At 41.0% G+C, this 19,072-nt stretch overlaps 1 protein-coding gene across 1 annotated transcript in view; it reads right to left on the bottom strand.

Moving 5' to 3' along the window:
* The window catches only part of LOC124277861, a 68,873-nt gene that overhangs the window by 32,933 nt on the left and 16,868 nt on the right, over window positions 1-19,072 (bottom strand). Inside the window, exons 7-10 of the mRNA XM_046713575.1 lie at window positions 13,423-13,451; window positions 12,729-12,853; window positions 7,076-7,199; window positions 5,219-5,237 (exon numbers count right to left, since the gene is read on the bottom strand). Coding sequence (XP_046569531.1) covers window positions 5,219-5,237; window positions 7,076-7,199; window positions 12,729-12,853; window positions 13,423-13,451 — 297 coding nt within the window. The remainder of the gene's footprint in view (window positions 1-5,218; window positions 5,238-7,075; window positions 7,200-12,728; window positions 12,854-13,422; window positions 13,452-19,072) is intronic.

Raw genomic sequence — 19,072 nt, 5'->3', positions numbered from 1 at the left:
TCTCCCTCTCACAGATCAAAGTTATCCATTACACTCATGGGGCTTAGGGAACCTAATCTCCTCACATCTCCCTCTCACAGATCAAAGTTATCCATTACACTCATGGGGGCAGGGAACCTAATCTCCTCACATCTCCCTCTCACAGATCAAAGTTATCCATTACACTCATGGGGCAGGGAACCTAATCTCCTCACATCTCCCTCTCACAGATCAAAGTTATCCATTACACTCATGGGGCGCAGGGAACCTAATCTCCTCACATCTCCCCCTCTCACAGATCAAAGTTATCCATTACACTCATGGGGCAGGGAACCTAATCTCCTCACATCTCCCTCTCACAGATCAAAGTTATCCATTACACTCATGGGGCAGGAACATAATCTCCTCACATCTCCCCTCTCACAGATCAAAGTTATCCATTACACTCATGGGCACCTAATCTCCTCACATCTCCCCTCTCACAGATCAAAGAATCCATTACACTCATGGGGCAGGGGAACCTAATCTCCTCACATCTCCCCTCTCACAGATCAAAGTTATCCATTACACTCATGGGGCAGGGAACCTAATAATCCCCCTCACAGATCAAAGTTATCCATTACACTCATGGATCAGGGAACCTAATCTCCCCTCACATCTCCACTCACAGATCAAAGTTATTCATTAACTCATGGGGCTTAGGAACATAATCTCTCATATCTCCCTCTCACAGATCAAAGTTCTCCTCACATCTCCCCTCTCACAGATCAAAGTTATCCATTACACACATGGGGCACAGGAACCTAATCTCCTCACATCTCCCTCCAACAGATCAAAGTTATCCATTACACTCATGGGGCAGGGGAACCTAATCTCCTCATCTCCCTCTCACAGATCAAAGTTATCCATTACACTCATGGGGCAGCAGGAACCTAATCTCCTCGCATCTCCCCTCTCACAGATCAAAGTTATTCATTACACTCATGGGGCAGGGAACATAATCTCCTCACATCTCCCTCTCCTCTCACAGATCAAAGTTATCCATTACACTCATGGGTAGCAGGGAACCTAATCTCCTCACATCTCCCCTCTCACAGATCAAAGTTATCCATTACACACATGGGGCACAGGGAACCTAATCTCCTCACATCTCCCTCTCACAGATCAAAGTTATCCATTACACTCATGGGGCTTAGGGAACCTAATCTCCTCAAGCATCTCCCTCTCTCACAGATCAAAGTTATTCATTACACTCATGGGGCTAGGGAACATAATCTCCTCACATCTCCCTCTCTCACAGATCAAAGTTATCCATTACACTCATGGGGCGCAGGGAACCTAATCTCCTCACATCTCCCTCTCACAGATCAAAGTTATCCATTACACACATGGGGCACAGGAACCTAATCTCCTCACATCTCCCTCTCACAGATCAAAGTTATCCATTACACTCATGGGGTTAGGGGAACCTAATCTCCTCATCTCTCCTCCCTCTCACAGATCAAAGTTATCCATTACACTCATGGGGCTTGGGAACCCTAATCTCCCTCCTCATCTCCCTCTCACAGATCAAAGTTATCCATTACACTCATGGGGGCAGGGGAACCTAATCTCCTCGCATCTCCCTCTCACAGATCAAAGTTATCCATTACACTCATGGGGCTTAGGGAACCTAATCTCCTCGCATCTCCCTCTCACAGATCAAAGTTATCCATTACACTCATGGGGTCTTCAGGGAACCTAATCTCATCGCATCTCCCCTCTCACAGATCAAAGTTATCCATTACACTCATGGGAGGTGCGGGAACCTAATCTCCTCGCATCTCCCCTCTCACAGATCAAAGTTATCCATTACACTCATGGGGCTCAGGGAACCTAATCTCCTCGCATCTCCCCTCTCACAGATCAAAGTTATTCATTACACTCATGGGGCGCAGGGAACATAATCTCCTCACATCTCCCCTCTCACAGATCAAAGTTATCCATTACACTCATGGGGCGCAGGAACCTAATCTCCTCACATCTCCCCTCTCACAGATCAAAGTTATCCATTACACACATGGGGCACAGGGAACCTAATCTCCTCACATCTCCCCTCTCACAGATCAAAGTTATCCATTACACTCATGGGCTGGGGGACCTAATCTCCTCTGCATCTCCCTCTCACAGATCAAAGTTATCCATTACACTCATGGGGTGCCGGGAACCTAATCTCCTCACATCTCCCCTCCAACAGATCAAAGTTATCCATTACACTCATGGGGCGCAGGGAACCTAATCTCCTCACATCTCCCTCTCACAGATCAAAGTTATCCATTACACTCATGGGGCGCAGGGAACCTAATCTCCTCGCATCTCCCCTCTCACAGATCAAAGTTATCCATTACACTCATGGGGCGCGGGGAACCTAATCTCCTCGCATCTCCCCTCTCACAGATCAAAGTTATCCATTACACTCATGGGGCGCAGGGAACATAATCTCCTCACATCTCCCCTCTCACAGATCAAAGTCCCCCATTACCTTAATGGGACGCAGGGAACCTAATCTCCTCACATCTCCCCTCTCACATCTCCCCTCTCACGGATCAAAGTTATCCATTACACTCATGGGGCGCAGGGAACCTAATCTCCTCAAATCTCCGCTCTCACAGATCAATGTTATCCATTACACTCAAGGGGTGCCGGGAACTTAATCTCCTCACATATCCCCTCTCTAACAGATCAAAGTTATCCATTACACTCATGGGGCGCAGGGCACCTAATCTCCTCACATCTCCCCTCTCACAGATCAAAGTCCCCAATTACGCTAATGGGGTGCAGGGAACCTAATCTCCTCATATCTCCATTCCAAAAGATCAAAGTCCCCATTACACTCATGGGGTGGAGGGACCTAATATCTTCACATCTCCCTCTCACAGATCAAAGTCCTCCATTACGCTCATGTTGCTTAGGGCACCTCATCTCCTCACATCTCCCTCTCACGGATCAAAGTCCTCCATTACACTCAACGGCAGGGGCACGTAATCTCCTCACATCTCCATTCCAACAGATCAAAGTCCTCCATTACGCTCATGTTGCTTGGGGAACCTCATCTCCTCAAATCTCCCCTCCAACAGATCAAAGTTATCCATTACACTCATGCGGTGGAGGGAACCTAATCTCCTCACATCTCCCCCTCACAGATCAAAGTCCTCCATTACGCTCATGTTGTGCAGGGCACCTAATCTCCTCACATCTCCCTCTCACAGATCAAAGTCCTCGATTACACTCAGCGGGCAGGGGAACCTAATCTCCTCACATCTCCATTCCAACAGATGAAAGTCCTCCATTACACTCATGGGGTGCAGGGAACTTAATCTCCTCACATCTCCCCTCTCACAGATCAAAGTTATCCATTACACACATGGGGTGCAGGGCACCTAATCTCCTCACATCTCCATTCCAACAGATCAAAGTCCTCCATTACACTCATGTTGTGCAGGGAATATAATCTCCTCACATCTCCCCTCTCACAGATCAAAGTTATCCATTACACACATGGGGCGCAGGGCACCTAATCTCCTCACATCTCCCCTCCAACAGATCAAAGTCCCCCATTACACTCATGGGGTGGAGAGCACCTAATCTCCTCACATCTCCACTCTCACGGATCAAAGTTATCCATTACACTCAAGGGGCGCAGGGCACCTAATCTCCTCACATCTCCCCTCTCACAGATAAAAGTCCCCCATTACACTAATGGGGTGCAGGGAACCTAATCTCTTCACATCTCCCCTCCAACAGATCAAAGTCCTCCATTACACTCAACGGGCGGAGGGCACCTAATCTCCTCACATCTCCATTCCAACAGATCAAAGTCCTCCATTACACTCATGTTGCGCAGGGAACCTCATCTCCTCAAATCTCCACTCCAACAGATCAAAGTTATCCATTACACTCATTGGGCGCAGGGCACGTAATCTCCTCACATCTCCACTCCAACAGATCAAAGTTATCCATTCGATCATGGGGTGCATGGAACATAATCTCCTCACATCTCCCCTCTCACAGATCAAAGTCCCCATTACACTCATGGGGCGCAGGGAACCTCATCTCCTCAAATCTCCCCTCCAACAGATCAAAGTTATCCATTACACTCATTGGGTGCAGGGCACCTAATCTCCTCACATCTCCATTCCAACAGATCAAAGTCCTCCATTACACTCATGTTGCGCAGGGAACTTAATCTCCTCACATCTCCCCTCCAACAGATCAAAGTTATCCATTACACTCATTGGGCGCAGGGAACCTAATCTCCTCACATCTCCACTCCAACAGATCAAAGTTATCCATTCGATCATGGGGTGCATGGAACATAATCTCCTCACATCTCCCCTCTCACAGATCAAAGTCCCCATTACACTCATGGGGCGCAGGGAACCTCATCTCCTCAAATCTCCCCTCCAACAGATCAAAGTTATCCATTACACTCATTGGGTGCAGGGCACCTAATCTCCTCACATCTCCATTCCAACAGATCAAAGTCCTCCATTACGCTCATGTTGCGCAGGGAACTTAATCTCCTCACATCTCCCCTCCAACAGATCAAAGTTATCCATTACACTCATGGGGTGCATGGAACATAATCTCCTCACATCTCCCCTCTCACAGATCAAAGTCCCCATTACACTCATGGGGCGTAGGGAACCTCATCTCCTCAAATCTCCCCTCCAACAGATCAAAGTTATCCATTACACTCATTGGGTGCAGGAAACCTAATCTAATCACATCTCCACTCCAACAGATCAATGTTATCCATTACACTCATGGGGTGCCGGGAACCTAATCTCCTCACATCTCCCCTCCAACAGATCAAAGTTATCCATTACACTCATGGGGCGCAGGGAACCTAATCTCCTCACATCTCCCCTCCAACAGATCAAAGTTATCCATTACGCTCATGGCATACTGGGAACATAATCTCCTCACATCTCCCCTCCAACAGATCCAAGACCCCATTACACTCATGGGGCCAGGGCACCTAATCTCCTCACATCTTCCCTCCAACAGATCAAAGTTATCCATTACACTCATGGGGTGCCGGGAACATAATCTCCGCACATCACCCCTCCAACAGATCCCCAATTACACTCATGGAGTGCAGGGAATCTCTTGACATGGCCTAGTCACACTACGCATATGTCCTCTTAAAAACTCCCTCAAACATGTGTAAAGAATCAGTGACTTCATGAAATCCTACCTTTTGCAGCATCCCTTAGCTGAAATCAAGAAAAATAAGAAGCATGTACACTTAATATCAAACATGAACAATGATGCAAAATGGTCCCATGAGTTCATAAATCTTTCAGCTATCCTCATTTGAAACCCAGTCTCACAAATGGCCATGATAGGGACATGAATGACCCAGAATTGTGAGTGAGTGAGTTTAGTTTTATGCCGCACCCAGCAATACTCCAGCTATATGGCGGCGGTCTGTAAAAAATCGAGTCTGGACCAGACAATTCAGTGATCAACAGCATGAGCATCGATCTGTGCAATAGGGAACCGATGACATGTGTCAACCAAGTCAGCGAGCCTGACCACCCGATCCCGTGAGTCGCCTCTTACGACAAGCATGGGTTACTGAAGATCAATATTCTAACCCGGACCTTCACGGGTATGTCCGAGAAAAAGAAAAAAGCAGTCAGTGAACAGTGGTGTGCTGTTTAAAAATGTTGAATGTTCACTGTATTCATCTTTTCCTACTTATTAAACTTTGTTCGATAAAGGAAAGATGGATGCCCCTGCTTGTTTATTTCTCATTTAAAAGCAATATTCCAGCTATATGTCATTGTCGTACATATACATGTAGTCAAAACCAGACTAGACAATCCAGTGATTGATACTGTGTAACAGGTGTGGTACAAGGACAACCTATCAAGCAAGTCACTGAACTTGGTCATCAACTTCATTTGGTGACCAGCATTAACACGTAGCATGCTCAGTGCCCTTCCCCCAATTCTAAACAGGTTGCCCCATTTAGAGCTAAGTGGCAATACCTGTTGACTGACTGTTTTTGGGTGAATAAAAAACACTTAATACCGTATATTACCATAGATAAGCCAAATTTTGAGGACCAAAAAAAGCAGTTTGTAGAAAGGGGTTGGCTTATGTATGGGTTACACTTTTGTCAAACCTTTTTTCAGGGGTTAAAAAAACGACGACATATCGCTTCGAGTGAACAAACAAACAAACAAACAAGAGAAGACACCTTTGTCAGTAAAGATGTCAAATTTGCAATTAAATATCACAAGAAAAGATAATTTACCTATTCAGTGCTAATTTGTTTCTGATATGCATTGTCTTATATGCAGGGATTAAGATTACCTTGTGTAATTGTCTCGTATACAGCGTCGGAAATAGCAATCAGCTGTGCAGTGAACATGTTCCCCCTACCGGTGATTTGGTTAAAACGTACCCGATGATATAACAAGATGAATTCTGATGCAGTGATCTAAAGAATATCGTATCTGAAACAATTATCACATAAAAAGACATATATTCTAGTATTGTATCATTTTAATGGCTCTATAAATGTAAAATATTTATAATCATAACTAAGGTTATGCAACAGCTTTCTGGTCTATTGGTGTGGTTTTGGCGTGATCTTGCTATTTCCACCTCGAAAACAGTTTGTTGAAATGTGATAGTATCTGAAACAATAACCGTCTCGTTGTTGATACCAACAGTGATCGTTATGATATTAAAAATAAAACAAACACAGGTTCCCACATTAGGGGTCAGTAAAATCTTTATTAGATACTATTCTCACCACATGCTTCCGTTTTACATCCAAGATAACTGCCAGTTGTCTTGTAGTCTGACTTGGCCGTTATTAGGACCCCATTGTAGGGGGTCAGCTTATGTACAAAACATACCATTCTGAGACTCATTTTAAGGGTCAAGTTAGGGGGTCGGCTTATCTATGGTAATATATGGCAATTAGTACTCCCACTTTCCTGGGCTGTCTTAATACTCGCCCCTTTTGATTTTATTTAGCTAAGATCCTGGGGTGCTAAACATGTCCAACACAGTAATATCAAACAAAGGAACTCACAGCCTTGCAGTTAGATGCCACAAATACGTTAATCACGCTTTGTCCATAATTGTGGGTCGCGTTCAGACATTTGACAGCATCTTCATAATTGGTGTAGGAAATGAAGCCATACTTAGTACTGGTCCTGAAAGATATAAACAAGAGTCATCAGAAGATGACATATCCCCCCGGCCCCCACATATTTGAAAAAACAAATTATCTGACAGTTACTTGACTTTTTTTAAGTCCAAATCGTTTCATGGAAATCATGAGAAATATAAATGCCAACAAGAAGACAAAGTCATCAATGTCCCCCGCAATGGCAAAATACTCTTCATGATTATGTCTACGAGTTATGATTATGTCAAATATTTAGGTGTGTATGTAGAAAAGTGGAAGGAGAGTATTGAAAGCTTTTTAAAGTTCTGCTCCAGAAAGGAGCGCTATCACCAATTTCAGTCTATGTCAAACTTGTTGCCATGGAAATGCCAAAAATATTTTATTCAGAAATTAAAAAACTACCAAAAGGCACCAGTACACCACCAGATCTATCTATGTGCCAAGTTTGGTGAAGAAACATTGAACGGTTTTAGAGTTCTGCTCTGGAAAAGTGCACTACCACTAATTTCTGTTTTAGTCAAACTTGTTGCCATGGAAACGCCATAAATATTTTATTCAGAATTCCAAAACTACCAAAAAGGAACCAGTACACCACCAGACCAATCTATGTGTCAAGTTTGGTGATGAAATATTGAACAGTTTTAAAGTTCAGCTCCGGAAAAGAGCACTACCACCAAAGTCAAACTTGTTGTCATGGAAATGCCAAAAATATTTTATTCAGAATTCCAAAACTACCAAAAGGCACCAGTACACCACCAGATCTATCTATGTGCCAAGTTTGGTGAAGAAATATTGAACCGTTTTAGAGTTCTGCTCTGGAAAAGAGCACTACCACCAATTTCAGTCTAAGTCAAACTTGTTGCCATGGAAAATCTAAAAATATTTTATTCACAATTCCAAAACTACCAAAAGGCACCAGTACACCACCAGATCTATCTATGTGCCAAGTTTGGTGAAGAAATAGTGAACAGTTTTAGAATTCTGCTCAGGAAAAGACAAATGTGCACGGACGAACGGACGCACGCACGGACGGGGGATAAAAATCTGTAAATAGCAAAAGGCACCGTTTCAAAATTTGCCTAAAATATCTGCCAAGTTCTGTTGGAAGATACTAATCATTTCCATGGAAACTGGGAAAAATGAAAATGCCAAAATCTGCAAATAGCAAAAAGCACCACTTAAGGATCTCTTTAACCCCCTGGCTGCCGAGTTTTTTTTCAGGCGCACATTTTCATACGCTTTGAAAAGTGAACGTTGTGCGAGAATTGCGCTCGCGTGGTCCTGGATCTACGTACGGCTATAAAATTACACAGAAATGAAGAATATTAAATTTCCAATCCGTTGGAATAAATATAAGTGCAACTTCCTTGGCGGTTTGAGAAATAGACCTTGCTAAATGATGTCCAAATTTTTGTTATGCGTTAAAAAACAGTAAATGTCTCCGCTTTTTATCGCGCACCCATAAAAGCACAGTGCTACGAATTTTTTCATGGGGCATCTTTACGGAAAGTGTGAGCGAAGAAAATACAGCCTGATATCTGAACGACGTAAGTGTATATGAAATGGGTTTATGTGCTTGTGCATAACGTAATACGCTCAACATTAAAAATGACTCGCAATAAATGTCAAAAATGTATTTTATTCTATGACGTCAAACGACGACAGGGAGTCATACAGGTATAATGATAAGGGGGCATAACGGAGTTATGTGTAACACTAGGTCAATGTAACCCAGATCACTTGGAGAGAATTTGTTGTGGATACGGACGCTATATTTTCGTTATTTTATATTCATGGTGAACAACACTATTCCAATTCAAAGTTCCCCAATGTGAACGGATGCTTTGGTAGTTTCACAATTTATAAGAAAAGATGACAACGCACTACATGTGACAGCACCTAATAGCTATTTGAATGGCCCTATCCGATATATAAGTTAGTTCTTAGATTCCCACATTCTCCTGTTTGTGTAGATGTAATTTGGCTAATTTTGCATCGTTATTACCAGAGTACTAGCCATATCTTCAAATGTAAATCGAAATTGCTGAAAATAATACAACATTTTAGTTGACGTCATCGCTTGTTTTATGCATTTTATGCGACGCCGGGAAAAAGACGACATTGGTATGCTGATTAGTATATATCTCACTTAATTTCCATCAATTGTATAAAAGGTCTAGACTTCTATGTCAGAATTTAACACTCTTTAGACAAAATATAAAATGACTGATTTTTCCATTTAAATAGTGTCCTGAATATATCAACAATTAGACGGTTTGACAGTGTATCTTATAGTGAACAACACGCACCTGTGTTTGGCATCAATTTAACGTAAATAAAAATAATATTTCACAACACCCGAATATTTTGTTTTGGATAAGAATTTTGTTTGTTTATGATTATGAAGCTATTTCTCTTCATAATGTATGCAATGAAAGATGCAAAAGATAGCTTTTCATATATGGAACTATATATTAGAATATGGATATAAGATTTGTTCGAATTAACACATGAGATGGTATATATATTTTTTCAACAATTTTCCTATAAGTAGTTAGAGTTTGATATCCTGTCATCACAATATTCTTTAATCGAATATGAATTGAATATATTATCGAAAACAATGATAGCTAATCATAAAACGTTTCCAACAAACGCCAAGACCTTGCCGATCTATATGCATCATTCTTTTGTCTATAAAAAGCGACACAAAATTATGCAATGAACAAGACGATTCCTTTAAATATGTGTGCATATACATTTCATACCATATATAAATCATTGTCATTAATATTATCAGTTTTGCATATAAGGTTGAATTATATCACCGCTTCATTAACCTGTTCATATGAAATTGCAATATTAGTCCAAATAAATTGAATATTGTACATCATAGGAACTAAAGTAGTTGCAGTTATGGCTACGTTTGATCTTCTAACACTTGTGTAAAGGTTTAGAATATGGTGTATTGCACTAAATATGTCAATTTCTTATGTAAATATGATTCAAACAATCAAAAACTTTCAAAGAATAAAACACCGTAAACCCTATATGCACGTATGATATGATATTGAACAAGGCTAAATGTAGATACTGAAGTCAGTTTCATGAAAAAGTATCCTAACTATCCATAAAATATACATCATAATACTGACAGTGTAATTGGAAGGATATGGCGATTGTGTTTACTCTTGTTCAACCGACCTTCACCTCAAAGAAATTGCCTAATATGTAGAACAATGTTGACGATGACATCACTACCGCTGACCGATTTCTTACAAAATGGCGGCTTTGCTGACAAGGGTACACAGGATTTTATGAGGACACTTCCACTGATTCAGGGATCGCTTGTACATAAATATGAGATGTAAGTAATCAGAATGATTCTGACTATCTGTGTATTGTTATATGTTTTATCGTTTTCACTATCGTAAGAGAAAAGGACAGAAATGCAGATAATTACTGTTGTCGCTTCTCGCGATGATTTGGCGTCAGTCATGGCGTCCACTGCACGAAAACTTTGACAATTTCTTATGAATTATCAAATCATTGCATGGTATCTATTTATAATTTCCTATTTCTTGCTACGATACTCTTTCCATGTATATTCTAAAGGTATTGAGCCATTGCAAGCAATGAATAGACGGATGAATGTTGAAAAATTTCAGAAAATGCTACGCGCAGTGTAAAATCGAATTTGTCTTTGTTTACATTTCACACAAATGCAGTCTTTCAAGCACAGCGTTCGTTTTCACACCCAATATGTTTCGTCTCATTTTATCTAGACAGTTATTATTGGTGACACAGACTAGTTTCATATTGATTCTAAAATGTATGGGGAATTCAGTGATGCATTTTTCGAAGCTGAATATGAAATCTACGTGATGTAATAGGCGCTCAATACCGGCCTTCGAAACGCGATTTTGTAAACACTATCCAATATGGCGGAAAGCGCTCTACGGTGTTCATGTAAGTGCAGTTTCGAAAACATCCCAACCGATTCTAGATTCATCGATAACGTTTCAGAATTATAATTAGCGAAATCATGTAAAACTGATATCAGTGATCATAAATATGTTATTTTTGAAATTCAATACTCACAGTAATTATCCGATTTTCACATTTCAAAACATACAGCAAATAACGCTGTGAATCGCGATTTCATACTGTGTCAAAAATGTCGCCATTTTCGATGAAGCCTATTTTGAAAGGTCATTTTCAGCACTTGAGCTTTGTCTAAAATAATAGTGGATAGTATCAAGAAACAGGTAATTTCCCGCAGAATTCGAAACTGTGAAGTGTATTTGTGTGCGTGGGATACTTTGATTTTTATTCGACTTCAAATTGAGTGTTGAAGGGGAAGGACATATATGTCCCTGTGGCATCCAGGGGGTTAATATACCTACCAAGTTTTGTTGAAAAATATTGAACGTTTTTTTAGTTATGATCTGGAAACAAAATGATCATGGACAGACGGACGAGGCATCGACTATATCCCCCCGCATTACATGCCGGGGGGTAATAAATTGAAAGGGGTTTACATTCAAGATCACTGCACTCATATAGCGATGTTTATGAACATGTGTGTAAGGCTGCTAATAAAAGTACTGAAAAGAAGATGAAGTAGTCTCCGGTAGTTTGTCTAAGTATCTACTGGCAGTTTGGTATTTACATACAGGCATTGCAAGGCAAGACAAACAAAGGCACACTGTCAACAACATGGACAGTACCAGGGCTTGACATTCACCCAAATTCCTGAACAAGACCACAGGACCAGTAACTTTTAAAAATCACTGGTCCTTACAGATTCTTACTGGTCCTGCTAAGGGACTCTTAATGTCAAATTCAAATTTGCACATGCTTTGTATAATTTTATCCTGAAAATGACAGAACTAAATCTCCCTGCTCATAAGACTTTATTCAATCAGAATCAAAATCAGAATTTTCAGAAAACATTTTTGAATATTTTACTGATTTAAAAAATTTAAAACCCTCATCAAAAGCTCAAAACCTGTACAATTTTATCGACAGCCTTAAACATCTACTACACCGTCGGGATAGCACTTTTCAAAGTTGCACTGGTCCTGTCAACATTTTACTAGACCCAGGCCAGTAGGATAGCATGAATATCGAGCCCTGAGTACATGGTTACATAAATAAGTACAGCCAAAAGTACGAAATCAGGTCTTACGATTCGGGTGCATATAATTGCCAACGAAATGGCAGATAAACGAAATTACACCCATGGCATGTACACAACATTGGCAACAGGGGAAAAGCCATACTATTCTTATAATAATTGAATAGCATTTATTTCATTACTTTCTAACAAGTACAGGCTATCACTGGTTTTACAGTGTTAACACCTTAAGAACCACGCAAGCCGAGCCAATTTACATTAATTGTATCAGAGGGGTACAAAAAGAACCTGATTGAGACTACTGGTTGACAGAGTACAAGGCCTTAACAAGAAACATGGGTTCCTGGTCATCCACTTTTACCATGTCCGTTGTCAGTGTCTATGAACATAACCTGGTACGATGAACCATCTTACCTCTTAGCATGTTCGGTTACATAACAACTCAAAATGTTTCCCCACTGGGAGAAGTATTCGCACAGGTCCTCCTCAGACACATGAAGAGGTATGTTAGGCACATACAACTTGTGCTTCTCTAAGGACTACAACAGAGAAAAATGGAGCTTAACATTTACAAAGGCAGTCAATGAGTTAATATTTGTCATCACATCAGCAACCAGCATTGTCTCAGCTGTATAGTGACGAACAGATTTTGTTATTTTTTTCAGATTAAAACTATCAGGACTTGTTCACTCACTGTTCAATGCCACACTCAGCAGTATTCCAGCTACACAAAAGCAGTTCGTAAATTAGTGAGTCTGGACCAAACAATCTAGTGACTGATATCATGAACACTGACCTCAACAATTAGGAAACAATGACATGCTGGTCACATATTCTGACCATCCATTCAAGTTGTCACCTCATATTACAACACTCTGTGTTAACTTTTTCTAAGTTGCATAATACATTCCAACTTTCACTTCCCCTAAGATCTTTATTTTGTGCTACAGAGAGATAAGGTTTTAATGAGACTGGACAGTATTTCAGTCATAACATAGCATCTAAGCTTTACACTGGTGGAAAGCTGAAGTTGTCAGTGAAATTACCACTTTGTTGAAACATGTACTAGAGAGAATAAATACCATCTTTGTTTCATAGAAATACATACCTTTATAACAGTCGAAATCTTTTTGGGATCTGAAAAACAGAAAGTTGCTGTCAGGCGATATACAGTATTTGAAATGTCACACAATCAAAATAAGCAAAAGAGTCGTCTCATTTCTAATCGACCAAAATTTGGGGATTGTCCCAGTTTATATCTCTGATTTAGGATTTTTTATTGCAATAAATGCTACTGTAAGTTGACACAAGGTAAACACTGTAATTTCGGTCATACTTTCATTCTTCTGTGATTGGCATGATGTTTTAGACCAAAGGTGTCACCAAATGTGACAGATTTTTATCAGAAAAAAACTTAGTTTCCTCGGCCATACTTTACACCTTGGCCAGTGAGATGACTTATCTACTTATAAATTTTAAAAAAATAAAAAATTGATATTTAGAAGTTGAAATGATATGCCAATATATGTACAATTTTCATAGCAAAATGTAACATTTCGGGATTTTAACGCTTTTTCATTCATTTATATGCAAAATGTAAACAATGCATAATTTATCTACCCACTGTTTGAAAAAGTGCCAAAAAAGTTTGATATTTAACGCTATATTTAGAAAAAGGCCAACCCGCCAGATGCTTAATTTTGTGCAAACATGTAGAAGATAGTCTTAGCCATATATTATATAATATGGTGGTGCGGTCTACAAGGCTGACAGGGTAGTTGTTGTAGGTCTTAAAGACATGGCGCAGATGTTGAAGTTCAGCTTCGAGTTGTTGTGATGTGGAGCTGATGTTTTTGGCACGTCGGGTTAGTGTAGCTATTATTCCTCTCTTGACTTGTGGGGGATGGTTAGATGAGTGGTGAAGGTACTGATCAGTATGGGTGGGTTTACGGTAGATTGGCGATGTCTGTAGGGCTCTCTTCTAGGTCTGTCATATATATCTCTGTGATGATGGGTGAGAGGGGTGATCCCATGGGGAGTCCGTGGGTTTGTTGCAGGATCTTGTCTTGCCAGGTGAAATAGGTTGAACTGATGCAGGAGTTGATGAGTCGGATGATGCTGTCAGGGGTGAGGTGGGTTTCTAAGGTTTCATGGATTTCCTCTATCCTACTTCTAATGATGGCTAGGGCTTGTTCTCTGGGAACATTAGTGAAGAGGTCAACTACATCGTAGCTGACAAGGTGGCCTGGTTTGTTGATGGTGCTGATCTTCTTACAAAAATCAGTGGAATCTGTGATGAATGACTTGGCAGATTTTCCAAGGGGGGCTAAGAGGCGGGCAAGGTGCTGGGCAGTATTGTAATGGACTGTAACGGACAAGTTAAATTTAGTTGTTGCTGAAATTCTCAAAACCTGACTCACTTCCAGTATGGCTACGAGGCCAGTAGGACGCTTCTGAGTTTGTTCTCGCCCATCATCCCCACCGATCTCAACCCAAAACCCAGGAAAAGATACTAAGGTAAGATAATTTCTATTTACTTTAATATTAACAGAATATGAGGCCTGTTGACTTTCATCAGACACCATATTAACATATTCCAATTCTTACGTACGGACGGATGGAGTCTAATACTTTATCCCCCGATTAAAGCTAAATGCGCGGCGGGGGATAAATATAAGTGGTAACCAGCTGTGAAACATTAAGCATTACAAATCAATCATCACTCTTCACCAAGGATTTTAATTTATTGCATAAATTTTTAAATGTAATTCAAATTGTTCTGAAGTGAGACTATAAATTTAGCATATATGTAATATGAACGCAAAATTTATTAAATCATCCCTAATTCCATGTGAAACTATAATTGATATTATAGTTTAGTATATAATATGATACATATGCATCATGCATCATATTTTGTCACAATAAGAAAAGCATGAATGTTCTTTTGAAACAAATTTTGTCACGCCCATTTCCGCGTACCTTTTGTTGAGGCTGATGTTTGTAAACGTTGCGTCGGACAAAGTGAAAAAAAACAAACACAAAAAAACAGCATCAACATGCCTCAAAATTATGTTTCTTTTCTGCATATTCAGTGCAGAATAAAAGTGGTTATCCTCATATCAACAATAAAAGATACTGAGAAACTGAGTGTTGATCGAGTACTGTTTCCGGTCACGGGAGTATACAAGGTAAAACTGTTTCCGTGATTATATAGTGAAAAACAACATTTTTTTTCCTATGAGCTACGATTAATCATTCTAAATAGTGGTTTGACTTAAATTTGGGTTTGCCAGATGAAATATTTCCAAATTTACTGTTAGTATTCAATGACGAAAGATTTTTACCAGACAACCCCTGTCTGTGACATCACATCACATTAGATTTCGCGATCTTAATTTTCATTTCTCTCTTATCATATTAAGCTCAAAATGATAAATGAAACACGTGTAGAATGAGAAATTCTTCAACTTTCGCCAGGGCATATACACGAAAGTCCTGTAAACTTTGTTCTTATCAAAACAGCAATATTTTATGTTGGGGTTGACAAAGCATGCCATGTTTGTTTTTCTTACGTGAAACACGGTGCAACACTGGTTTTCAGGGGGCTTGTGTCGAAAATAATGAACTATAACACTTGAAATTAGGACACGTGAATATTCATAAATGATATATTTTATTCTGCAATTTTCATGACATGATACGTTGGAATAAAAGTAATAGTGCCATTTGAAGATAATACATGATGACATCGAAAATACAATTTGTTTACGACGAACGTTTCTGATTATTATTTTTCAGAAATGTTTTTTAATTTATCGTCACGCTGATGATTGCCGATACAAATATACGAATTTAAAGTCAGGTAATTATGAGACATCGGAAATAAGAATATTGAAATTGGTTTGCGCTATTTTAACGATTTATTCAGGTTCTTATATAAAACGCATTCTACTGTCAATCAAGTAATTTTGGTAAATTCAGAAATATTTACATTATTTATGTTTGCCTTGTCATTAACCTCTGTATGTTTGAAATTATCAGGACATTTTTAGATAATAATGTAATTTTCTGAATAAAATTGATATTGTATACTTTTCCTGACTCATGTATTATTGCTTGTCTCCTTCCTCTTGCAAACGTTAGTGGAACACTTGTATCTCCTATTGAATCTCCCTTCAATAAAAAACACGTAAAATCACTACTCACCAAGAGTTATCTGTCTGGCCGTTTTGGTGGGAAAGCGGCACCACCATACTCCCATGCTTCACTCTCTCCAAATTATGAGCCAGACACTTTAATTTACAGGGAAATCCAAATTGTCTAGTGGGGAGGTTGGGAGGGCTTACCTCATGAGTCAGGATAAGTATAAAATATCAATTTTACTCAGAAAATTACATATTTTTCCTTATCCTGACTCATGTATTATTGCTTGTAGAATCCGTCGGATTTGGTGGTGGGTCAAGCCACTTCTGGATTCCATGTAGTGATTTACGTCTTCCATACCCCCCTATGGGAACTTCCTGGTAGCACTTCTTTTACTGCTAGGCTCTGCTGCTGCTGTAACCCTTCACTTCCAGCTTTCTCTGATGGGGGGACCACAATTGTTAACTTTTGGTCCTTGCTTCTGTTAACATTTTATGTGGATTTTGCAACTCCATCTCTTGATGCGAGCATCAAGTGGAGAAGCGACCCTTTCCTGTACGAGTATGTCCTTACAAGTACTGGGTCATATCACTTATGCTAGTCTGTCCTAGACGTGCATATAGACTCTAAAGCTGAACTCTCCTGAGTGTTGGCTTTTGCAAGTCATGTGATAAAAGGGCGAGACTCCGTCTCAGCGCCTTTGTGGGACTGTCAATTGTTGTGCTACAACAAGTGGGCCGAAATGGTGAATGCCAGAGACGTCCTCGGTGGCGATGTCCCTCAGGTAGTGGTTGGCAAACACCATGTCCCATTTCCAGAAGCAGCCCTCCATTATCGTCGTGATTGAGCAATTCCGATGTAGGGCGAGTGTTGACGCCAGAGCTCTAACTTCATGTGGGTTGGAGGCTCTTGGAGGATCAAGTCCTGCTGCTTTGTAGGCCCGTAGTATGACAGTTCTGATCCAGATTGATATCTTAGTGCGGAAGACCTCCGTCTGTGTCGCTGTCGATATCGGGACGAAAAGACGCTTGAATTTCCGTCTCCTGGACCTGGATCTTTGTAGGTAGATTTTCAATGCTCTCACTGGGCACAAGGATAGGTCCTGCGTATCCTGTGGTCCAAGGACTGATGATAGTGTTGGGACGTGGAACTGTCTGTCTGGATGACCTGGCAGTTGATTCTTTGCTATGAAGTCCCATCTCAGTCCCATATGCACGATGTTTTGATTTTCATCAAATCGTGGTCTCTCAAAGTCCAGAGCATGTATTTCCGACATCCTTGCTGCTATTGCTAAGGCGATCAGGAATAGCGTTGTTGGTCCTCCAATTTAAAAGGGCGTAGTAAGGCCAGTAACTCTGGTACTTTCGTCAGTTGCACTCGTCCTCATGGCGATAACTGAGCTCAATGCCGCTAGGTATGTTGAGAGTGTTGACCCTTTTAACCGCTTCGTTTGTCTAGGTGACAAAGGTAGTCCGCCACTTGAGGATGTGTCGCTTTCATGGCTGTGAAGCCGGTCCTCGAAGCGTATGTCTCGAAGTGTCGCCACTTGTCGTCGACAAGTTGCGTGTAGACTTGCGTAAAGCTAGTGTGACTGCTTTCGCTGCCCTGGCGGAATATCCTCTCTTGTTCAAGCATGCCTTGATACAGTCCACACGTGTAACCGGAACACCTCTGGGTTGCCGTGCGCCTGCTTTGTGTGAGGATGTACTAGTAGATTCGTCCACTCTGGTAGTTGCAGTTGAGGCAGTCCTAGTTCTTGTATGAGAATGGGGAACCATATTCTCGCTGGCCAGTAAGGCGTGACCAAAATCAGTTGTAGGTCCTTCGTCTGACTGATTTTCTGCAACACCCTCGGTATTAGAGCTGGTGGTGGAAATGCTGTAAGCGTTTAGTCCTTCCCAGGAGATGCTTAGAGCATCCGTTGCCCATGCTCGTGGATCTGGTGACAAATGTTATCAGTTGACCCTTGTGGCGAAGAGGTCTATTAGTGGTGCTCCCATCTCTTGTATGATCTGCTTGAAGATCTCTGGATGTAGCATCCATTCTGTTGAGGATGGCTGCGTTGGACGGGATAGTGCATCTGCTATCACATTCTTGGCTCCTGGAATGTGGCATGCTCTTATGTGGATGTTCAGGTTGTCTGTTATGCTGGCCAGTTGAAAGCAGAGGTCCAGAAGGTTCGCCGACCTTGTTGATCCTTCTGTGTATGTAGAACGCCACTGTGGAGTTGTCTGTATGTACCGTCAGATGAGCATTCTTCAAAATGCTGGTCCAGTGGAGTATGGCGTTTATCACTGCTTTCATTTCCAGCATGTTGATGTGCAGATCTTTCTCTTCTATGGTCCATATCCCAGCTGACACTTCGTTGTCGAGGTGTGCTCCCCAACCTTGGAGAGATGCGTCCACATAGAGATGCGTCTTGCACTCTGGCTCTGCTAAATAGGTGCTTCTGCGACCATCCGATCTCTGAGTCCACCATATTAGATATGGTTTTAGTCTGTCCGGGAGTCCGAAGGGGTCCGGATCGTCCAGTTGTACATTCACGAAGACCTGTAGTGGGCGTAGTTGTAGACTCCCTCTGCGTGTCATGTCCTGTGCTGATGTGAGAAGAC

Source organism: Haliotis rubra, unplaced genomic scaffold (genome assembly GCF_003918875.1).
Source record: "Haliotis rubra isolate DU_JTF1 unplaced genomic scaffold, ASM391887v1 Scf229, whole genome shotgun sequence".
NCBI classification, from domain to species: domain Eukaryota; kingdom Metazoa; phylum Mollusca; class Gastropoda; order Lepetellida; family Haliotidae; genus Haliotis; species Haliotis rubra.
The sequence above is the reverse complement of the archived record's forward strand: the minus strand, read 5'-3'. Positions and strand labels throughout refer to the sequence as shown.